This window comes from Halichoeres trimaculatus, unplaced genomic scaffold (genome assembly GCF_033239565.1).
Source record: "Halichoeres trimaculatus isolate MK-OKI-2021-1 unplaced genomic scaffold, fHalTri1.1 fHalTri1_scaffold_13, whole genome shotgun sequence".
Lineage (NCBI taxonomy): Eukaryota > Metazoa > Chordata > Actinopteri > Labriformes > Labridae > Halichoeres > Halichoeres trimaculatus.
The window spans coordinates 25,230,583-25,255,775 of record NW_027437191.1 but is presented as its reverse complement, the minus strand read 5'-3'; the positions used below and the strand labels follow the sequence as shown (position 1 = coordinate 25,255,775).

Sequence of the window (25,193 nt, the reverse complement as noted above, 5' to 3'; positions counted from 1 at the left end):
GCTCGACACCTTTCTTTGGAAGGGAGGATCTGTTAAGGAGAAAAATATTATCACTAAAAAGGTTAATGTTGTTTTATTATTTCAGAACTGTTTTTTAACCCACATTCCCATAATCACAATCTTATCGCATATTTTTCAAACACAAATGCACTCTGAGGCTGTTTCCTGACCCGCTTCCGCAGCCGTTCTGCAGATGAGGAAAACCGTTGGACTTCCATGGAAGGAGAAGTGACCTGCTGCTCTCGAGCTGTCTGGAACGGCTGGCGCAGATAGAATCGCCTGCTGAGAGGAATATGTGAGGCTTTTTTTTCTGCTACGCAAATAAAATGTACCAGACCTGACCCTAGAGATTAGAAAGCATGTTTTATTTTGCTCAGCTCTCTGGGAAAACCTGGTAGAGTCTGGTATGAGCGGCAAAAATAGTCAGTAAAAGTTCAGTTACCCCTCAGAGTTATGCTTTTATGTTTCAGCATTAACATCATCATCATCATGAGGTTTTTAAAGAGGGAGTATTCTACTTTTTTCAGCCTTTGATCTATCCTCTGGTGCCACTGTCGTACCTTTATATGATTAACAGCTCAAAAAAGTCCCTATTCTCTTCTCACTGGTGTTTTAAGCCCAAGCACAAGTTTTCACCAAGCAGTCCGGGTTGGATCAGTACAATTTGGTACTGAGGGTACCAACTGTCCCGGTTTTAGTCAACGGAAATGCCACAAAACAGAGATGACCTGAACTGAACCGCTTGGTGGGAACAAGGCTTTGAAAAACCTTTATTTAGCTGCTGTCTCTTTAAGGCTCCCTGCTCCACGAACCCCCTTTCCACTGATTGGCCAGCCCTCTGGAGGCCTGTTGGGGCTATGAGTAGGGCTGGGTATTTCCAAGAACCTCACGATTCAATTTGATTCTGATTCTTTGGGTCATGATTCGATTTGATGTTGATTCGGTTTGATTTGATTTTGATTTGAATGATTCGTTTATTGATTTTCATGCCCCATGTGAACATATGTGGTATGTCACCTCATGTTCTGGAGCAAAACAACCCAATCGTCAGACTTTAAAGAAGAAAGATCTGGCTTTATGCTGCTGATGCTTTGGCTGCCATTTTTTTGTTGTTGAGTCTCTGGTGGCCCTTGCCGATACAACGCAAATAACGTGCTTAGTCCCCCTCACTGGCCAGGAGATGAATCGATTCAGAGGATTTGCTAAATGGATATTGTATTGGGCGAGGAAATATTTCGATGCATTAATTGATTTTGATCGACCCCTAGCTATGAGCAGACCTTGGTGTATGAGGTCCCAGGTTGGGATGGGTACCTTTCACATTTCAAACGATATGGTACCAACCCCTGATACCTAGCAGTTAGTATCAGAACTCAACGGTACCAATTTTCTGTACTTTTGTGTGTGTCAATGTGGTACTAAATATTAAATTGTTTAGGTACCAAAACATGATACCGTTTGTTTTAACCCTAGTCTCCATCCCTAGTCATACACCTTCAACACTTCATGAACCAGTTAGGAGATCCGTATGCAATTGCATCATTTCTGCGAGTCTCATGAAGCGTTTGTGAAGCAATTGAAATGTTTTGTTATTATGAGGCACAGCGCAGACTTAGTCAAGTTTGAAATCTGATAGTACTTGAATCATGAGGTGCGGATTTAAGTTGTTCAAAAATTTCATAAAGCAAAGAAAAATTATGTTTGGTTTCAATAGGTAAAGCACTGAAACATTTTTTAAGGTCTTCATATTGAATGTTTCACTAAAGGAGTTTGTACTTTGTACTTCCCTGTCATCTGTCAAAGTTAAGCCATAACACATCTCTACACACTCTTTGTTGTCTCATTCCTCTTTCTCATACTCCCTCAGTAAAGGGAGGTAAAGCACACAGCCTGGCCCAGCAGGGGGCAAAGTGGGCCATCGCTGTTTCCCCTAAAACAGAAACAACCTGGGAAATAAAAGTAGTTACGTCATGTTTGTCTCTGATGGCTTCTTACTTGTGGAACCGTCCCGACCGGTCCTCGTTGTCAGCGTACATGAACATCTTCAAGGCGTAATTTTCGATATGGGCGTTCCCCACCACCTCCTGAGTGATGGATTCGTTATCGCTCAGCTCCTTCTTCATCTAGAAAACACAAAGCAAACTTTTAGTCAACCTCTTGCTGAGGCTGTAACTTGCATTAACTTTTATTGTGAAGGATCCAAAATGGGGAACAATCCTTTCAGGAAAAACTAAAGACCATACAAACAAACATATGTCACAGCAACTATATCCCAATAGTTAAATGACGATTTTATTCTGAACTAAACAAAAGAATTGTGAAACAGCCTTCAATGTTTTGAAGATAGTCTTGAAGAAAGACTTGATCAAAGTTATTTTTGCTCCTTGCTGACAGTAAAGCCAAAGAGGGACAGGAAATGTGTGGCCAATGGCACCAAAACCATGTCAGAGTTTAATAAAAGATGGCACAGCTCTTAACATTCCCTCAAGAGAAATGATGACACACGCTGGATAAAATCAGCAAAAAGATGCGATGCATCAGGATTAATTTGATTGTTTGAGCTGAAGTCAAAAATCTAAGACATCTTGTCAGCAATGGATGAGCAACCATTGTCTTTTGTTGGTAAAGTTACTGATTTTATGAGAGTAGTTTGGGGTCTTAAAAGCCAGTGATGTAACAGCTGTTAGCTCTTGAAATAAGCACCCAGCAGATCATTTATATCAAAGAGCTTGAAGGATTCTTTCTGTAATGTGTCAGACACTTTGAGTGACAATCTGAGCCCAGCAGGGACAAAAAAACGACCCTTCAGTGGACGCACTTTTCACATCGCAGCTATTACAGCCTGTTTCATCACTCCTGCCAAATAAAGTTATCCACTGGTGTGATTCCTGTGAGTAATGTAAACCCTAGACATTGTCAAGCTAGGACTCAGGTTTTTCAAAAATACAGAAATACCCTTTAGAAAGATTTCTCAGACGTCTTTAAAATGTTTCATGTAAGGTTAATACAGCCTGGCTTTAAAGTGCCAGCTCCTGTGCCTCCATATCACTCCGTTAGACTTCACTTTGCATTTCCTCCTTAATGAGAAGCCCCCTCACCCCCCAATCTCTCTCTGTCCAACATGTTTCAGGTTTCTTATAAAACCACTAAAGAAAACACGCTGGTTCCTTCCAGCAGGTGGACCCTGACCAGCCTGAATAGACACACTGTTCACTGACATAATCAAACCATGTGTGAGTGAGTGTGTGTGTGTGTGTGTGTGTGAGTGTGTGTGTGTGTGTGTGAGGAGTAAAAGAATGTAAAAGCACCAGGCTGAGTGCAGAATGAAAGAAGAACAACTGGTGAGGGAATAAAAAGAATCTGGGATCAAAGCGAGCTCGTTGCTCTCTCTCAGGCTCGTTCCTCCTCAGGGGGTTTCTGTTTGACCGTTAGTCCGACTCACAGTCAATTTAAAGGGCTTTGAGACCTTTTTATAGATAAATGGAAATAAGGTAAAAGAATTAAAGACAATCTGAGGCCTCTTGGTGATGTAAATACACTCATCTGGTTATGAAACAGCTCTCATGTACATAATAACCAGCAAAAATAAAAGGGATACACTGGTCCTTCACTCAGCGACTTCATTACTTCAAAGAAGGGGAATTCTGCTTTGCCATGTTTCAAACATGGATTTAAGTATCAATGCTGAATAATCAGGCTATGTGCGTGCAGATTTTCAAACCTCTACATATTCATATGTTGTAGAAATCGCTGAATCTGACTACAAACTGATCAAAACGGTTGTTTTGCACCAGATCTTTATGAGACTTGCTAAAAAGAAGAGTTCATATAAGGACCTCCAAACTGGCCTCAAACACCAATGTCAGATCATAGCTTTGCCTTTTTAAGGCCAATCAGAGGGATGGGGGTTTGTTGAGTGGAAAGCCTTAAAGTGATACTCCGGGATGGAACAAGTTGGGTCCTATCACATGGTTTAGGGTAGAAATGACCCCTACAGCAGTGTTTATGTGCAGCAGAAGCCCAGGGCGCTCACACCAAACACCCCCTCCCTGCTCCTCAGCCGGTTTCCTCTGCACTCAGACAGGGCCATATTTTACTTGACCAAAAACACAAATAAACGGACTCCCACAGAAAAACTCGGTCTGCATTCACGCTTTATTTAGAGAATTTTCAGCGCGTTACTTTCACACAAATACACCGCTAAATAAGGCTATAGTTCTCTTCGTGTCTCTTCGTCCTGGCAGACTACCTGCGTTTGTTTACATCTGGCACGCCACAAGTGAACTGGTACACTAAGCGGCGAGCGCCTCGTAGCCAGCTGTGGCTCTGCAGCGGAGGTAGCGCCGTTTTACGACACAATGAGAACTAGAGCCTTATTTAGCGGTGTTTTTGTGTGAAAGTAATGTGCTGAAAATTAAATAAAACGTGAATGCAGACCGATACCAGAGTTTTTCAGTGGGAGTCTGTTTAGTTGTGTTTTTGGTAAAGTAAAAAATGGCCCCATCTGAATGCATAGGAAATCGGCAGACGAGCAGAGAGGGGATGTTTGGTGTGAGCGCTCTGGGCTTCTGCTGCACAAAATCACTGCTGTAGGGGTAATTTCTGCCCTAAACCTTGTGATAGGACCCAACTTGTTCCATCCCAGAATATCACTTTAAAGAGATAGCAATAAGGTTTTTCTAAAACACCAGGGAGAGAAAATAGGGAATTTTTTGAGCTGTAAATCATGTTAAGATACTACGGGAGGGATAGAATAATGACTTCAAAAAAGTGAAATATCCCCTCTTTAAAGTGTAATTTCTCTGATTTGACATTTTCTGTCCACTCCTGTGAGAAAAGAAGGCAGGGATCCTTGGCAAAAGGATAAATTACCAGATGAATAAAACTTAAATAACCACTGACAAGAGAATCTTCAGCTTTTAGGTGCTTCTTGGAGCCTGAAATGTGTCCTCAATAAGAAATCTGACATGTTAAGAGAAGAAATGTCACATCTGCTGCAGGATGAGAATAAACGCTGCTTTAACCTCTAATGTGTGCTGAATAAAGCTTAAATACAGCATAACACCCCCTCTTTAAAGACACAATGATGATAGTTTCGGGCTTAGTAGAACTGAAATATTGAAGGACAATAATACAGGGCAAATGAACTTTTGAAGCCTACTTTTGTTTATCTAAGATGTGTTTTAGCATCTTGCATCATGTTTTGCTGGTTACAAGCAGATTTTTTTTTTGTCCATCTTCCAGTGTCCATCTGATTTCCCTGTATAAATTATACGATAACACAGAGACTGTGGATGTCCATGAACCTAAAGCAATGAAGTGTGCCTCTTATTACCCATGTTTTAGTTGTTTTATAAGTTAATCATAAACTATTCATCCTGCAGGAGTCCTGATGTCTCAACACTTAGCGGATGTTAAAGCACAGAGAAAATAAACTTCAAGCTGGAGTTTCAGCAGACACACACGCACACTTCAAAGCAGAGGATGTGTGTGTGACAGTTACGACCATCCCTGAAAGCACAGTAAAACCTGCCTCCAGGGATGTCTCTATAAGAGTGTGAGTGTGTGTTTGCATGTGTGTGTCCTTGATCATTCTCTTTTAATTAGCTCTGAGGGATCTATACAGCATCACTGTGGGACCCCTTGTGTCTCCTTCTTCCTTTAAGACTTCAAAAACAAACTTTTTACAGCCATACTACAAATTCAACAGATTCAGTCTTCACTCTTTTCTCAGAAAGAAAAGAAGAAACTAGAGATGTCCTTCCAAATATTCCTCCATGTTTTATCGAGGACTCCATCCCCAGAGGGTCAACATGATTAAGGAATAAAAACTGAAGCCTTCAGTGGTTTCAGCTCTGTCACCTCCCCTGTTCCTCTCTGATAAAAGCCTCATTTGTTTGACCCCCACTGGGACCCTGGAGCATGTTTACCTCCTCTTCCTCCTCCCTCCTGCTCTTCATAACAGCTCCATAAAGTCTAATTAGCTCAGCTCCTGTTGACGAGCAGACGGCAGAGCGTCTTATGTAAGCGGCGAAAAGATGAAGCCACGTTACTGTTACGAGCGTAAGCCTAACATGTCGTTGAAAAGAGAAGAGCAGATGTGAGCGTACTGACCTGATTTTTATGAATTTCTTGTAAAATGTGACAACACAATTAAGTATTGAGAGTTTTTCTACAATCAAATAAACTTACCGACTCAAGCTGGTCCATGAGTTTGATGAGGAACTTCCGACACTCTGGAGTTTTACTGTCCAGCTTCATGCCTGTCTGCATTGAGTACAGACGACCTGCAGAGACAGAAGAGGAGGTTATTAAATAACATTCTTTTCCACCTTGATAAAGTCAGCTATGGTTGAATTATAAGGAGGAGAAATTACACAAAGTCAGATGGATTTTTCAAGATGAAGTGTTTGATATAGTCTCCTGCTGAATGAAAACCAAAGCAGAAGGAAGGTTAAATAAAAATGTGACTTCCAGTACTTCTGAAGCCAGCCTCAAGCGGACACTCGAGGGACGGCAGGTTTTAGCACTTCCGCATTGTGTCATATTCTTAGCCCAGCGGGTGCCACTTGGTGGAGTGGGGATGTTCTAAAAAAGAAACTTATGTATATTTCTTCACTTTTCAATTCTAAAAATGAACAGAGTATTACTTATATGCACGTGTCAATCCCACTGTTAATTATCTTTGGGTGAACCAAAAAGGATGCCTCAGTAAAGATCTTAGGCAAACTCCTTTGACGTGCCAGAAAGAAAACAGAGTATCAATGGAATATTGCTTTGTTTAATTTTTTTGTGCTGTTGATAAGAACCACGAAGAACATGTGTCTGTCGGGGTGCTTTGGTCAAAGAGGAATAAGAATATTTTTTTGAATCCGTGTATGGTTCGTTCTGTTGTTACTCTGTCTTCAAACAAAATCTAAAAAACTAAAAAACTGACTTGTTTTTTTGTTTTCCTGTTTTAAAACTGAAACGGAAATACGGAATAACAGAAAAAACACCTTTTTCTGTCCTTGTTTTAAAAATGCAAAAACAAAAAATAATAAAAGATTGTGTCAAAATTGTTTGTGAAATATTTTGATATTAAATGTGAACATCTCTATACAACACACACTCCCGTGTGTTTCAATGAGACAGTCAGAGCACAGTCTTCTGCTGTCTGATCTGCTCTCAGATAAACCAAGAAACATCAGAGAGGAGCTGGCCCACACGGTGACTCGCTTCGTGTCCTCCGATGAGCCTCACTGTCCATTCTCCTGCTGCAGGGACAGCGGCTCTGAGTGTCTCTGCTACCGTGTCTTTCTAGCACACTTTCCGCAGTGTTGGGGATCAGTCAGACCAATCAGACGCTGCGCCCTGGCCACAATGCATTTAAAGGCGAGGAGAGGCGCTCATTTGATTGGTGAAGACAGCGCTCAGCTGTGTTAAACCCACTCACGACTTTTCTCCTCCCTCTCTGCCATTTGCGCGGAGGGAGGCGTGGACGCGCTCCTCTGCACCTCTCTGCACCTTGAGTGCACCTCTCTTGGCACTGCGGGAAACTTGTAAAGTGCGCCGGTCACACCCTGTCCGCACAACCACTGTCTCACTGAAACACACGGGAGTGCGCAGATGCGCACAGATAAAATGGAGTGGATCGTCAGCGATCTGTTACTTATATAAAAAACAAGCTCAGGAACATGTCTGTATAAACCTTCAATGTGAGTTATTTGACTAATTTTTATAGAGATGTTCACATTTATTTTCAAAATATTACACGAACAATTTTGACACAATCTTTCATTATTTTTTGTTTTTCCACTTTCAAAACCAGAACAGAAAAAGGTGCTTTTTCTGTTTCTCTGATATTCCGTTTTTCCATTTTGGTTTTAAAACAGAAAAACAATAAAAAACAAGTCAGTTTTTCATTATTTTTTTAAATTTTGTTTTGAAACAGAATAACGAAAGAACGAACCATACACAGATTTTTTGATACTGTAGTTTTTGTTGTTTTGTTCGTTTACTGGCTACTTGGGGGCTCCACTTTAACAGAACGAGAGAGGAAAATATTAAAACTAATCTGGCATGTCCTTACAAGTTTTGAGTGCCCGCTTGCTTTTGAAGTTATCTGGGGCATCTGTCAATGTCAGACCCTGATGTTGTGTTGGTGCACCAATTTAAGAAACAACACCATTATTTCATTTCAGTTCAAATTTCAAAAGCTAGAACAATTAACTTCTGATTCAGGGGGGAGGTTCAGATGTTGGACAAAATCAAATTGAAATAAACGCTGGCAGTGTGGGAATATGACAGCAGTTTATCAGACATGCATCGATGTGGGACAGATTTATTCCACATGTAGAGGAACTTATCTGCATCAAAACATGATGAGCACACAGCAGGGATGTTAAATATTAACACTTTGACTGATAACCATCACACGGAGGATAATTTCATGAAAATGTTTCTATGAGGAAGACTTACTCTGCCTCTCATGCCTAGAATATTTTTAGCCATCAAGGACACATTAAAAGGCTTTGAGCTTTTTGTTCTCTTTTTTTCACATTTAAATCCATCCTTAATTATCTATTAAACTCTCATCCCTCATTCCTACACTTTGTAAGAGAAACACACTGAGAGAAAGAGAGGCATGTTTCCTCTGAGCGCGTTGATTTTGATGCAACAAGACTTTGGACGCAGCTTTTTGACATTCTTGTCACTCAGAACCAGGTCAGTGCTGCTTCTCCTTCTGCTGTGGCATGAATCATGAAAAGCTCTTGTCATGACATAAAGTCCTCCTGTTGATCTAAATCACACACACTCACACACTCATAGCTACACAGGTGAGTTTGAGGGAGCACAGAAAATCACTGAGTCAACACGCAGAGCTACCGGCGAACAAACAGAGCAGGTATCACCTTCTTAATTCACACAAGTATGTGTGTGTGTGTGCTGTTAGTGTTTTGTGTACACACAGCTGAGTCAGCACTCGGAGTCTGAGAGGAGTGAGGCACTGAGATTTTTTCTTTCTCTGCAGTCAGAGAGGATGCTGGGAGGATTATCAGCTGACACGCAGTCCGATTAGATTAGCTCAACAGTTCACTCAAGAGTGGACGGCTCAAGCTCTATGTTTGACAGGGGACACTTGGTACAACACCAGGTCTCTGCCAAGCTTGAGTGCGGCTCAGGAGACTGTAGATTTTGCAACTGTAAATACTTTTTTAAACTTGTCAGCCACAAATAAAGTGCTGGAGTGAACGAAATCTCTGTTCCAGAGGTCAAACTTGCAAAAGAATCCTGTGACACTGCAGAAAACTCCTGTTTCCGCCTCATATTTGAATCCCTCTGCCCTGCACATCATCAACAAAACATCCCATGAAACATGGCAGCACAACCGGAATCTCCAACACGCCACCACATCAGTCAGTATTTCCAACAAGACAGACTGATTCACATCTGTACAGAAAGAATCAGTAACTCCTCAGCGGCCCAGGCAGGCAGTAAGTGAGACAGCCTGTTGGCCTGTCGTGGAGCGACAAAGACGTCCCTTGTGCCTTCTCACCCAGAACAGTGTCACAGACAACGGGCTGCACACAGGGGGCTTTGACAGCAGAGAGGATGTGAGGCCACAGAAACTGAAGAACCAAAACCAGGCCTGGGATCAGCCCGCACACGCTCAGACTGACAGAGGTGATTCTCTACAGCCTGAGCCTCCTAGTGGCCATTAAAGGAACTGTTTGGTTTAAACATCTCAAAATGATGCCAAAGTGACCACATCATGATAAAGATCTGCAGAAAAGTCTGAATTCAAGCTCCTCATGGTCTGTTTTTAAGATCTGCAGGTCTGTTCCAGAGGAAAAGAAAATGCTTCTTCTCAAATATGATTTCTAATCTTCAATAATTCACGCAAAACTGAAACTATATATTGTTTTCAGATGTGCAAAACAGTATCAACCAAAACAAATAACAAAAATACATTTCATTTAGAAGTGCCTGTCATACAAGTAGGGATGGAACGGTTTATGAAAAATATCCCAACTGTTTGGTTTTCCTCTCCCGGTTCGGGGCACGTATGCTTCGCTTGGTTCAAGTTTTACTTTTTCTTCATTTTACGACTCAGTTTGAAGCGAGCTCCGATCATCGCATGCACAATTCGAGTCAAAGGAGTACAGAAGGACACTAACCTTGTGAGGAAGCGTGTGTGTTGTTTACATGACAATTGGAGAAAACAGAGTTAGAGGCTGTACCTGTGGCTGTGCCTGTTTGGTATTGCTGTCTCTGATGACAGTGGTAAGAAAGTGGAGGATAAAACTGCTGCTGAGTGTTGCCAACTTAGAGACTTTGTCGCTACACTTAATGACTTTCATGACCCCTCTGGTGAGTTTTTTTAACAGGGTATATGCTGAAATCCTGATGTTAAATTCAATACCTTTTTAAGACTTTTTAAAAAACCTTTCAAAAAGTCTTAAGACCTTATCGCCACTTTAAGCTGTTGTTACACACGCTGGTCTGTGATGAGTGTGACGAGCAGAATGATCGTCCAATCACCAGGTGCGCTTATTTTTGAAGGTTCAGCCGTGAAAACATTTCTGAACCAGATGGACTATTTCCATGGTGGATAGATGGAACTGTCTTTCTGGCGTGTCAGGTTAGTTTGTAACAGTCGCAAGGAGAAAAATAATATGCATGGATACTTTTGGGATCAAAGTTTGGATACCAATAGAATTTAATACCTCATAACATTGGGATCAAGACTTTTTAATACTTTTTAAAGGCTTTAATTTTCCCACAATTGATTTATCAACTTTTAATACTTTTTAAGACCCCGCAGACACCCTGTTTAAAGACAACAACTTTTGCGACTTTTCTGGAGTTTGGAGTATCCAAGGTTAAAGCACGTTTTGATCTCCTCAATGGTCAGTGTGTGGGTCCCTTCCTATCAAAAACACACAGACAGTCCTCCTAACTCACAGCAGTCTCCTCCTGCTGCTCCAGAGCAGACAACTGAATTCACATGAATCACGCAAGTGTGTATTTCATTGTGGTCACTTCTGCCAGTCCTCGGCCCAGATAAAGGAGGAGGGTTGATATTTTTACATTAAAAAAACTAGAATCGACAGTAATAAGTTCATCTGTAGTTCCAAGCGTATTTATGTTGTTGTGTTGTACCTGCTTTCTGTCTCTCCCATGTTATTTCCCTATTCTACAGAATCCATGACAATTACATGCAAATGGGTAATCATGCAAATTAGACAGCAGCATCATTAAGTGACTTCTGGGACAGCCAACAGAGACTTTCCTTACTGAGGAGTTGGCATGTTCAAACTAGCAATGTTCCCCTCAATTTTAATGATGTTTTAAATGTGAAACAGCCTCGTACTTTCAGGGTTTTTTATGACTATGTATGACACAACTGGTCAAAAATTATCTGTTAATAGTGGATTATTAGGGTATATGGTAATCTGGGGCATTGAAAACAACAACAATGTACACCAAACCGAAACGAAAACCGTGACCACAAAACCATGATAAGAACCAAACCGAGGTTTTTGTAAACTGTTCTAGCCCTACATACCACTCAAGGTCACTTTACAAATAATTAAACTGCAGTTAAGGAAAAATAACATAATAAAAATACCTATAAGAAAAAGCTATATTCAAACCCAAAGACAACCCTGTGAGACAACAGGCTGCTCTGGAGATTCACTTTCCATTAGAAACGATTTTTTGTTAAAAAATTTTAACTTTTGTCAAAAAGATGCAAAAATGAGAAGGGTTTCAGGTTTGCATTGGTGGGTTTTGCTTAGTTATGACAAGAAGAAACAGTAATTGGAACTTGTAACAAAATAAACTACATGATTCATGTGTTAATGTTTTAAAGAGTCAGCCTCTCCACCATCTTTCGCCTTAACAACGTAACTCCTGCTCTCCTCTCCTCCCACAGCATCCTGACATCAATTTGTTCCCTTACACTTTAAAAACTCTTTTACTTCTTCTCTTATTGGAGCTCTGGAGGAAATCTGCTGCACTTTTCCTTTGAACTTTTCTGATAAAGACAAGATTTCTACATCTCCTTTGATTTCAACATTCATTCCTTCCAAAGAAAAGCACAAAATCATTTGGAAGTGGAGGAAATGGCTGTAATAACCATTCAGGCTGACATTTATTGAGATTATCAGGCCTGTGAACCTCTTTTCTGCCTGACATGCACATCATGAAAGAGAAAAACCTTATCATCTCTCTTTTTGGTCGGAGTTTTTTTTAAGAAGGGGTTGTTGCGTGATAACCTCAGCATGGGCAGCAGGGGGCTTTGCAATTGATTTAACTTCACACCAAATATGAGCGTGCCAACTACAATCAACACCTACCACTGCAAAAATAAGAGGAAGCAGGTGTTGTGTATGGTGTGCAGAAGTCCACAAACAGAAATATTAGTTCAGAGATTCACCATCCTCATCAAAACCAACCCCACTTAAGGCTTGGTGAGTTATCTCAGCAAAGATAAACCCTAATCTCATTGAACGAAAGTGATTGATGGATTTTATCTCCAAGTCATAAAACGTGTTGATCAGGAACTCCTCGATGGACGGAGGGTTGCCTGGCAGGGAGCCATGGCCTCTGCTCAGCTCTGACGTCCATTACACAGAATCTGAGCCAATCTGAATCTGGGCCAACATGGTCTCTCCGTCACAGAGATGACAAGGACGTTATTATGGAGCTGTGTCTGGGTGTGTGTGTGTGTCAGAGTGATTGAGAGGGGAACATGTTCAGACTGAGGAAAGAGTGACAACTGTGGAGTTCTGCCTGTCAGTAAAGATGTTAGAGACACTTTTTAGGCCGTCAGAGTCTCTCTTCTCAGTGTGACATGAATTTTTTTTCATTAGAAACATTTATGACCATCAAAAAAAAAGACAGATTTATCTATCCTGGTAAACACTTGTGACTGATGGAAAAAAAAAAGCTTTACAAATCAGGAAGTTTACTGTCTGTCAAAACATTCAACTCAAGCTCAGAGGACTTACATTTGGAGGAACAAGTCGCAACTTCCGAAACAATGCAAGATTGACACAAAAACAAAACAACATTGGGTTATGAATGGTAAAGAGAAAAAAAGGAAAACATGTCAAAGTCAAAAAACAACTAAATGAATCAAGATGAAAAATGTCCTTTTCAGGAGTTTGGTTGTTGGGTTCAGCTACAGCAGAGCATGGGCTGCATCAAGGAACATAAAGAAGAGGTAAGAAAAACAAAGGCTTGTAAAAAAGTTCAAAGTCAAAGGGTTAAGGTTCGCCTACAAGTTTGGGCTCAAAAAGACTCTAAAAAAGACTATGTTCCTTGTTACAGCAGTCCTATCATAAAATAGAGCCCTAAATTTACAAGATTACAGTTGTGGAGTGGATGCAGGTCATCATTTTTACCTCAAACTTTGTACATTTTCAAAATAAAAGTCTTGACGTTGTGTGATTCAAGCAAGCGACAACCTTCGGTCTAAAAATATGAGACAATGCTGAGGTGCCAAAATCCTCCTTTCTCAACTGTCCACTTGAGGCTGGCTCCAGAGGTATTGGTAGTCGCATACATACCATGCCAAAAGAAGAGATAAAGCTGTTTTCACGGCAGAAGTAAACATATTTACAGCCTGGCTAAGAAGATATCAAGTTTGTGAGTTCGCCCAATCAGATGCGCAGCTCAGGTCATGTGACTGACAGGTGCTCTATAGCTGTTAGTGTGGAGACCATAGACTGTAAAAAAATGGACGTCTGCTTGCTCGGCTTGACAAAAACTGCTCTCCCTGGTGACTGGCTGCAGTATAGGTTTAAAAATACAACTATCCTGCCATTCCAGATGGGCTGTGGTCAAACTTTAAAAATTACCATTGTTGTGGGGATTTGAAGATATTATCTGGCTGTCTTGTATCCAAGTTCTCTTTTTTCTGAAAAGTTTCGCTTTCATTAGTTATACGAGAACGTTGATTGACAGCTGCCGTTCTCGTGTACTCTTTTCGGGGATTGTAAAATATGTCGGGAGGTAGAGTCAGGAAGAAATTAGACTCTCGAAAGAAAAAAAAAATATTATTTTTGTTGCCCAGCTCCACTCAGATTCTCCCAGAATCCCTCATCGTCTCTACTGCGCAGACTCTGGCTGCAGACTGCTACAATGGTGGCGCCTGTGACGGGGGAATTTTGGCTTCAAAACTGTACAATGATAAATGGCGGAGCCACACTGTCCACTTTATATACAGTCTATGGTGGAGATTAAGTCATCAAATAAATATTTTTGATTTTAGAAGATTAAATTTATACATTTAGAATGTCAAAGTGGTGAATTTGTGTAAATTAAGTCGTCCATTTATAAGATCAATGTTATAAAGATATAAGATGTAAGTAAATTGTTGTAAATCTGTAAGTTTAAAGTTGTTAAGCTATGTAGTGAGAAGATTTAATTTCTTTCAAAAATAAGTAAAGTGACAAAAACGAGTTGTGAAGTTATGGAATGCAAGTCATTAATTTTACCCAAAATGTTGTATGTTTTAGATAAAAATAAACAGTGTTTTGAATTCTTGAAATAATAATGAATACATAAACAAGGGTAAAGTCAAGTTGAGAGCATTTACAAGATAACAGTTGTGATTCTACATGATAAAAACCATTAGGTTATGAGAATAAAGGTGTGAATTTGCAAGATTAAAGTCGTAAATTGACAATGATAAATTTGTGAAGTTGTGTGAATAAAGTCATCCATTTACAGGATCAAAGTCATAAAGTCCTGAGGTACAAGTCGTAAATTTACAATATTGGTGTCATGAAGTGATAAGATTTGCGTCGTAAATTTATAAGAATAAAGTTATTTTACGATGAAGAAGTCATAAATTTCAGTTATAGTTAATCTATACTTTGCTAAGGAAAAAAAAAAACGTGTTGGCGATAAAGGAGCATTAAAATGAGGAACATCGATCATCTCATGAAGGTAAAATCAACATCTGAGGATTTATGAAACCTATAATGAAACCAAATTGCACAAATCTGTCCAAACCCTCAGATCTTCCCATTTTATTAACATCCCCCATAATAATTATGACGCTATTCTTTATTTATTACAATTCTTTTTACTGTAAATTTAAGTTTATTTTCGCAAATAATGCCTTAAATCTTAAAAATGTAACTCATGGACACCAGATGGAGAAAGAGAATTGGATAAATTAGAATCCAAGGTTGGAAATAATTAAAAAACTCCCTACCTGTTTTGTTTCTTTTATTACCTTACCTTATTTTAACTGCTAAATTTATTTTTTCTGTTAAAATAAAAAAAATATTAATTTTCATTTTTGGCACTGATTCATAGCGCACAGAAAGTGATGTTACTTAAGTTCAAGAGAGGCTCTATTTAAAAAAAAAAACAGTTTTAATAATTTGCTTTTAAACAAACCAAAGCAAACATAAATTCACTGCAGAAGTAAACAGGAATCAGACACAACGACACTCTCATTTGGACTGCAGCTCATTTATAATGTCAATGATCCAATCAGTGAGAGAGAACAGCTGAGCTCCAGCCAAACGCTGTCAGCCAGAGAGCGGCGGGTGAATTAAACCGCTTCATTACAGCTAAACAAATCACGCCTCTGACTGAACCTGATATTGATCGTCCTGTTCTGGGCTGGAGGTGAGTTAAATATTGGCCAGCATTAGCAGGCTAATTTAAAGAGAACGGCTGATGAAGGGTTGGAGGGGAGCGGGGGATGAAGTGCGGCGGCGGTCAAATAAAAATGATGGAAGTGTTTAGAGTGAGGTTCAGCCGAGCAGAGAGATGGACAGTTTGCAACGCTCGGAGCTCACTGACGGCTGTGTTATAAAGTTGTTTTATATGTTTGATTATTTCTATGAATAACAAATAAAGAAGGAGTCTGTTCAGCTGAGTGATTTGTGAAGCAGTCTGAGGTCTATAATAAACAATGGATTTCCAATTTGTCTCCATTCACTCTGAACAGGTAAAGAAGAATGCTACATTAACTTAACGCAGACACCTTCAAGAAACATTTCCCTCTCTCCATTCATCATACCTTTTCTGTCTATCACTGCCAAACTTCAAATGGTTCCTGCTAGAAATCTGAATGACACATTCAGGATATATTTAAGTGACCCTAGCCTCGCTTAGATTTAGCACAGCATCTTGGAATTTCTATACCTTGCTTGAGTGGTTAAGAAAAAAGGCTGTCAGATTACTACACAGAGGGTTACCTCACTTAATAACACAGCTGTTACAGTCTAACAATGCAAACAAGATTGTTTTTATCTGATGTGTTCCGTGATTCATTTTTTGTAGCTTCTCTTTCTGCGATTTCAGCAGGCAGCAGCTGGGTTTAGTCAGCAAAGAGTCCAAACATGATCCTCTACAAAGAAATCACAGCATAACTTTTCAATGGTCAATAAATGTAGTTTGCAACATGTGCTGTTTGTTGTCTCTCTGTGTTTCTCTGGTTACATGGGGCTAAGAACCGGTCTTTAATTTGTTTTATTCACAGTAATTGTACATCCATTTTAGAGCCCAACCAATATGGGATTTTTGGGCCCGATGCCGATACCGTTACTGGGGGCAAAAAGAAGCCGATACCCGATGTAGCGACTGATATTTGATATATCAGCTGATATACATAATAAATTCATTGATACACTCAGGAAAAATACTGAACACCAATTATTACTTACAATTGAAAAGTTTCACCTTCCATTTGATACATGGGACTAACGTAGATTTTAAGTAACAATGTAGCTGCTTTCAAAACATGCAATAAATACAATTACATCAAAATACATTGAAACATTTTCAAAAATTATTTAAACAAAGACAATAACTTGTGAATTTATAAGCCCAGGTTAATCCTGCATGGCATCATGAAGTGAGACGCTGTGGAGTAGCCTTATATTAATCGACACAGTAGCAGGAGCAACAGAATCTCCGTGGAGCAAAAATTTTTTATAATCGGCTACATTTTGGCCGATGTTGATAAATCGGTGACAGGCTATAATCGGAAGATTAAGCAGCTCGCCCGATTAATCGGCCCGCCCGATTAATCGGTTGGGCTCTAATCCATTGCACTTCAGAACTGTAACAAAACATCATACCCTATAGAATTAGAAAACGTGCACATCATGCAAATCTTGTAAAACACAAAAAATCGAAATTCACACTAAAGACAAACCACACAAAACATGATTAACACAAAAATCATGCCAAGCGCTAAAAATGCAAAAAGTAGAAATCATGCTAATTATTCAATTCACACAAAAAACACATAGATCACACAAATTATGCAAAACATGCAACGCAATGCAACGCAATGCAGCGCAATGCAACGCATTAGACTGTATTGCATCTTATCACATCACTTGGTGTAACGCTACATCCTATCTTAAGAATTTGTCATAATGTATCATGTTACCTTGTATTCTACCGCAGCTTCTCATACCATATTGCATTACATGGATTTACATCTTTCATGTTGTGTAATGTAGCCTTGTATTTAGTGCATGCAAGTGTAGCAAACATGTTCCTCTAAGACGTTGTCTCTTAACACAAACTTTAATATTTCTTCTCAGGTTGCTATTACCGATAGAAAAAAAACAAGAAATTATCAAGTTGTTGAAACAGAAATTTCAGTTTAGTCCAAAGGTGAAAAAAATAAACTAACTCAGGAAATGTCAAAACTTAAGGATCAGTGTTTCGGGAGAAACAATCTCAAATACAGAGTGGGCTACCATTAGCAGAGCTAGCATTGTCAGTCTCCCGACTCCCTTGCAGGTTGAAGCATTATGGCAGTGGACATACTGAGCTACAGCTCCCACCAGTGGCCAGTGGCTGCACTACAGCTAAGACGCAGCATATGATCAGCTTGAGATCTAGCAGGCACATTCCAAGTTGCTAGTCTGACTGTAAACAGAAGCACAGAGAAAGGGTCAGCCAAAAGTCCATTAGTCCAACCAATGGCTACAGCAGAAAATTCATTCAAAAGGTTATTTCGATGATTGATAACTGCTGAGGGCCTCTGAGGCAGATGATTCAGTAACAACATTACACGTGTCTGTTTTTTACTGTCAGAGAAAAAACAACAAAGATGATTACAATTTGAGCTCTTAATGCCAAAGGAAATTAGATCATCCATCGTTGCTGCCTCCATACTAGTGTTTTTTTTTTTACCATTAGATGGACATGAACTACATGAGGAGCATACAGTTATTGGTGCTAGCTTGTTAGAAAAGGTCCCTGCGCACACCTTAAAACAACTAAAAATAATCAAACTAACCATAAACATCTTTCCTAACTGTTTCAGATGAGATTGTGCACATTTCTCTGTATTTAATCCAAATTCATCCTCCTGGTCCCGTCTGTCACCATCTGTTTGGCCGATTAGAGTTAGTCTTTAATTAGTTTGTGGAGAGTAGATGATGAGAGCCAACAACATTTAAACCAAGAACTCTTTCTCACCTCATGATCACACAGCTTCTGTGTGTGTGTGTGTGTGTGTGTCTCTCTCTCTCTCTCTCACACACACACACACACACACACACACACACACACACACACACACACACACACACACACACACACACACACACACACACACACACACACGCACAGTTCCTGTTAGGCTCACAGGCCTGGACACATGCTGCTGCTGACCTCCAGTGGTCTGCACGGATCACTGGAGGCCAAACTGTACAACAGAAAGAAGGATCTACCACATAAAATGATTGGGATAATTATCTAAAGCCATTTTACTAGGTAAACTTCCTGAAATGAACTGAATAAATTGCTATTGAACTTTCCTCACCTTCCTTAAGGTCCTGTCAATCTCTTGTATATCAGCACATCAGAGATCAATGGAGCAGCTTGTTCCCCCTTTGAGATAAAGCTAATCTGCTTATCTGCAGCCAATGGAGCTCACTCATTGTTCAGGCGATGCACAGCTTTTCACTCTTTCTCAATGAAACAGCCTCAGCAGCCGCTTCTAATTCAGTGCTCAATGTTTCCAGCAAATATAAAGGGATGAAGTCATTTGCATCAGCATCTCTGTCCAGAAATTCACTGTGCATTGTTTTCAACCCAAACTAATGAGGGTTTTCCTGATTTGGAGAAAGAAACAATTATCTCATTGTTTCCCCATGCATGGGCTACTTTTGGGCAACCTGCAAATTAAGACCTGTCACTGTATTTGCAGTTCAGCTAATACAGATATAAAATATAAAACAGCCTTAATGGTACCCATGCAATGCTCTGTTGTGAAATAGTTCACCTAAGGTGCAGAATATTAAGATAACTACAATAACAGAGGAAGAATTTGTTGAAGTATAATTTGCAGAAAACCATGTATATGGTATAAATAATAATGCATAAACCTGTGTATAATTATACATTGTACAGTAAATGATGAAGAAGGTAATGAACAGACTATGCATGCTGGATCATTTGTATTGCACTGCAGATAACAAGGTAAATACAAGTGAATTTTCGGCCAAAAGATTTTTTTAGTCACTAAAACATAACAGCCAAAACATTATGTTGCAAAAACTGTGGCCAGTGTGCTCTTTTCTAGATAAGGGCCAACATGCCTGTGGTGTGGACTTATTTCAGTATATCCAAGAAAGACTGATGCATTCACAGACACACAAACACATGAGATGAGCACACTCTGTACAGCAGACAGAGAGTCAGGAAAAATAATGTCACAACTACCACAAGAAACACAAAAAAAATCTTTGCCTTTTTACAGGCAGCTTTTTTCTTTGAAGGAGCAATAAAAAAATCAGGAAATTGAAATGCCTGGATTTTAGTCAGTTTAGTGCACAGTCACAGCCATGAATGTAATGGCACTAATAATTGGCAAAATAATTTATTTCAAGGTTTAAGTTTTTTGTTTTCAGTCTTGGTTTCCTCACTTTTGGTTTTTGGTTTCAGCCAAGAATTTTCATTTCAGTGCATCCCTAGTGATTACAGATAGATAACATATGTTATATTCATTTCACAGTTGGTAGTGTAAATTGCACAGTGACTAATAGTAGATAATGCATATCCTACACAAGAATGTACTGTATATTCCCTTGTAGGTAACAGTTATTGCACTGTAGATTGTGTAAACTGCAAAGAGGATGAAGCATAGCGTATAATAGATGATAGATAATGTTTTCTTCATTTGGGAGATAACATATGACAAGAAATATAATATTACATTGCAGATGGGATATATTGCTTAGCAGAAAATAGTGTACCATAAGTTATTTAAATTGCACTGTTGATAATGTAAACTGTACATTAACTTTGCATGCTGCTCAGTAAATAATGTATGCTGAGCTAGAAAATAAATGGCATCAGTTGAAAAAAATATATATTGAAAAGAGTGAAGAGCTAGTTGTAGGTGAGGCTTTCAGGGACATCAAACTGTAAGCTAGCTGCAGGTATGACAAAACACCTCCACAGCCTAATTTTATTTTTATAAATAGTGTTCAGTCTTCAGAATCAATTCCTCAGCTCGATCAGTAGAAAAAGTCTGTGCTCAATTCAGGTTCCTGTGTGAAATACTCTCTCACGTCTTAGGTCCAAGAAATGAATGCCTGTTCAGTGAAGGAGTGCCTGTTGGAGAAATGTGTTTTCCCTCTGCCTGTTTTTAAAAAATGAAATGAAAGATTCATTAACTGAATGTAATTGAGGAAAGAAAACTCATTACTGTTCCCAAATTACAGGTTTAGACCCAAAATTTAATAACTTCATATTTCTCACTTCAGGCTCTGTTTCTCTCATGCGGCCAAAACAAAACCACAAAAGTTTTACTCAATGAAAAATACCCAGCACCTGTTGGCTGCCGAGTGCTTTGGCAAAGACTGAGTAAATAATGGATAGAGACACTTGACTAAAGATGTTCCAAATATCAATTTTTCTATCTTCCTTACACCAGCTCCCATACCTCAGCTGAGTGTTGAGTTCCATTCAGATACACAACAAAGAAGAAACTCTGGAAAAATTAGAAAAGCCCCACAGAAGTGGGCTAGACTAATAAGTGGAGGAAATGTGTTATCACTCTATCACATCAAACACAACAGAAGAACATTGGGTTTCATTCAATAACAGTACGCAAAAACACATGATTAAACTATATAGGCCTGTCACAATAATCAATAAATCAATTAACCAAACGATAAATAAAAATGCCCTCGGTAAGTTTGCTAGCCTCAACAAACTGACACATGCATGCATATTTGTTTTCCTCCTCTCTTTCAACCAAAGAGGCTGAATGAGAAGATGGCACACTATGTCTATCTTTCCTAACATCAGGGTGAATAGGTTCTATAGCGGATTTAGCGGATTTATAGCGGAGTGAGCATCTGTCAAAAATGCGATCTTTGGGGTGAAGACGGGGCTGCTCGGCGTACACACGGAGAGAGCTGAAGCGAGCGTCCTGAGGAGTAAGGAGGAAACACACGCTAATATGAGTGATGGCACGATAGATACGGTTCTTAAGCCGCCTGCCACAGTCCCAGTGTGGGTATATTTCGTTTTTTATCAGAATGAACAAAGTGTGAGCTCATGAACACCAATAAGCTGATATGTCGCATTTGTTTGAAAATTGTGGCGACGAAAAAGAAGAAGAAGGGGAGGTGCAGCCGAGCCTTGTTCTTTGACAATCCACTCTTACTGAGGCTTTGGTCTGCAAAGTAAATAGAAACAAAAGCGCCAAATGGTGGGCGCTTAAAGACGGCTACATTGCCAAAGAAATGCCGCCCTTCAATACAGTTGAAAGCCAGAAATGTTAAAAATGTTTGACAGACAGTACAGATTGACTGGGAAAAAGTACATGATACAAACAATTCAGGAACTGTATAAACTCCCTTTTATTTAGGCTATAGTTTTTAATTGTTGTTTTTTTTTTGGAGTTTCGTATTTTCTTTAGAGACAGGGTCTATGTTTTATTGTTTTTGATTAGTATTAATTATTTTCCTTGACATGTATTTTTTTTCTAAAAGAGAGTCCATTTCATTTTCATTGTATTGTTTTTCTCTTTCTTGTTTGTTAAATTTATTATATTATTTGTTTAATTTATTTTATTTAAAAGATCCTGACCTTTTAATAACAGTTAAATACTCTTAAGAAATTAAAGTTTCTTGCTTTTGATATGGTGTACTCACTGTATTATTCTATTTATCATAATTACATCAATGAAAAAATCGAAAAAAATCAAAATAATATTGACAATAATATCGTTTATCGGCAATAATATTTTTGAAAATTATCGTCTAGCAAAATTTGTTATCATGACAGGCCTAAAACCATATACGTTTTAAGCACAAATCTGTGATTGATCGGTATATTCTTACTTGAATTTATTCTTACACTGCGAACAAAAAAAGGACTTCTCCAGACCATGCGCATGCTTGAATGATGACCAGCTCTCAGAGAATGTAAACACATACTTCTTATTAAATGCATGACATATTTATACTACTTTCAATAACAGAAAAAAACTCAGAGTTGAATGCATGGCAAAAAACTGTGAATTACTATGCATCTTTGGGTAAAAATGTTGTAGCTTGATCATTTTATCGGATCAGTTGTGTGAAATATTAAGTCTTGCCTCAGGCAATTGCAGAGACCTTTGATCTATAGATCAAACTCCAATCAGTTAATCTTTGGATCCTAAGAAACTTATGTTTGTAATACTACAGAAATTGGGATAGAACATCTACAGAAAGTGAAAGAGAGGGGGATAGAGGAGACTAAAAGCATTTCAGGCTTCGGATAGATTCCTCGCATCAAGACACTCAAACTCGTGCATTTTATCTTGGACTCAAAATACAAACAAATGGAGCAGAAAAACTGGAAAGCATCCAACCCTTAATGCTGAGGTCATGTCCTCTCCAAACAAAAACATGACTTGTGCGAACACTTTCAGCACCTCTCTGCCAAAAATCTGTTCTTATTTACGACATCCACTTTAGAGTGAACCGAAAGCCTTAGAGTAAGTAAACCCTCCTTACACAAACATTTGCTTTCAGCCCTGAGGTTAAAAGCAGGCACTGTCATCACACTATTGAAAACTAGATTTATTAAGTAAAAATGAAAATCACCTCCCCGCCAAGTCCTCTTTGCTTTATGTTGAGATTTTTGCTCTCAGTGCTTTAAGTTGAAAAGGCTGAATGTTTGTCAGTGAAAGAGGGAAAAATCTCCCTCGAGAGAAACTGCACAACATGCTCCGGTGACACTTTCTGTAACTGATTTAACAAAATTTGCTCAATATGCCTCAAAGAACGAAGTGTGTCAAAACAAAACACAGAAAATAGCCTTCTTCCAAACACTGCTCACTTGTTTGACTTTGAATCAGAAAACTTTCCAGGAGCATCATTACTACACACAGACAATCCATCAGCGCTCTCATTTAAGTCTAATCCACCTCCTCTCTGGATGTCTGCTGCTCCTTTACTCTGTCACATCCACCCTCATTCATCTGGAGCCAATCAGGGCTCCATAATGATCCATGCTGGGGCTGTGATTGGTTGTGTTTCCACAGAGAGGCTCAATCACCAGGGCCTTTATGTTACATCAAGGTTAACAAATCTATACACATACGCAAGCGATTTTATCTTGAGTTTACTATAGAACACAACTCTTCATGCTGCTCTGACTTTCATTGACTTTTTCATGGACTGAGCAGCTGCACTTGTAGCCAGCTGTCACTCACACCACAGGGGGCTGCCGAGAACAGCTGAGGGATAGTATTCCTGAAATTTCACACAATGATGATGATGATGATGGTGATAATGTCAGACGACTTCAAAGTGTTGGCAGCTCCTATAAAAGCACAATCTGAGAGCGCTCATCAGGCCACTTCAAAGAAATAAGGTTGGAACAGGAAGTGAGCAGCCTCTACAAGTTCAAAGCCCCAAAATTGCATGCATCAGTCCATTAACGCTAATCTGAGAGACAACCCAGAGAAACTTCAAATGCAGATTTTACAACCTCTGTCGGTAAAGGGAGTTTTTATCAGGAAGGTTAAATATGTGTTCAGAGGAAAAAATGTTGCAATTTGGCTCATCACAATTTTTGCCGTGAAGCGGAAGAATAAATTGCGTGTTTCTGCACTAAGGTCAGACATACTTTGACAATATCTACCTTTTTTGTCCTTAAGAATTCAGACGTTTTTCTGAACTTGTCAGGTGAATGTGTTTCATATCAAGTCTAATTTGACATTTTTTTTTACTATAATAAGACAAATTTTTCATTTGATTTCAGGTTTTGCTCTTGTCAGTGAAGCACTTGTCCATGTCTCTTCTGAGTCTCAGTTTAACTGTATCCAACATATCACAGTTAGGCAAGCTCAAATTCATCTCACTACGTTACAATGAACCCAGATCAAACAGATTTTAGCCCAATTCATTGATAATCAAAATGTTTAAAGGATGTCCATGTAAGACCAACATGATGCTAATTTGTACGCTAACTGCTGCAGCCTTCAATCCTTCTTGCAGGTTAATGTCCTTGTGCCTGTGGTCGTTCCTCATGTCTAAGGTGGTAGTAAGTAAGTATTAAACAACGAGGAAGTGTGCGTTAGACCGTTCTAAGGCATGACGTGGAGTGGGAACACCACAACGCGCAGCGGAGCGGTGTTACTCCGCGGAGTGCCTTAGAACAGCCTAACGCACGCTTCCGAGTAGTTTAATCTGCTTATACCTTGGTCCCACAAACTGTAAACTTTAAAAGAAATAATGAATAATTGCTAAATGTGCTCAAATATAGGAACTATTTTGTAACTTTTTTGTGTTCTCTTCATCTTTTTGTTTTCAATCAGGTTGAGCTCTTCTGATGTTACCTGCTTGTAACGTTGCCTAGCTTGTTCTATTTTTGTTTCCTCTTCTTCCCATTCATCATATGTTTTGTTTGGTCCAAAAATGTTGAAATTGACTCCAAAATCCATATTTCAGCGCTCTTGTGTTATCCTCGCACGTTGAAATGTGTGTGACGCGTTACTATGGCAACGCGCACAGCGGAGTGATACAATGGTGATTTAACTTGCCGAACTAACTGTCAACTGGCGTGCATTAGACCAATCTAAAGCACGCCAGTTGACATTGGAATTCTCACTGACTATGGTATAAGTCAGTTTAACCAGATATGGTCTATACAACTTGATCTCTATTTCCTTGATTAACACAATAGCGCCCAAGTCACCCTACAAC

At 39.3% G+C, this 25,193-nt stretch overlaps 1 protein-coding gene across 2 annotated transcripts in view; it reads right to left on the bottom strand.

Annotated features, from left to right (window-relative positions):
• vta1 (vesicle (multivesicular body) trafficking 1) overlaps positions 1-25,193 on the bottom strand; it is a 59,724-nt gene that overhangs the window by 29,178 nt on the left and 5,353 nt on the right. For both annotated transcript variants that reach the window (XM_074684535.1, XM_074684536.1), the window contains exons 2-3: positions 6,193-6,287; positions 1,996-2,123 (exon numbers count right to left, since the gene is read on the bottom strand). In XM_074684535.1, the coding sequence (XP_074540636.1) occupies positions 1,996-2,123; positions 6,193-6,287 (223 nt within the window). The remainder of the gene's footprint in view (positions 1-1,995; positions 2,124-6,192; positions 6,288-25,193) is intronic.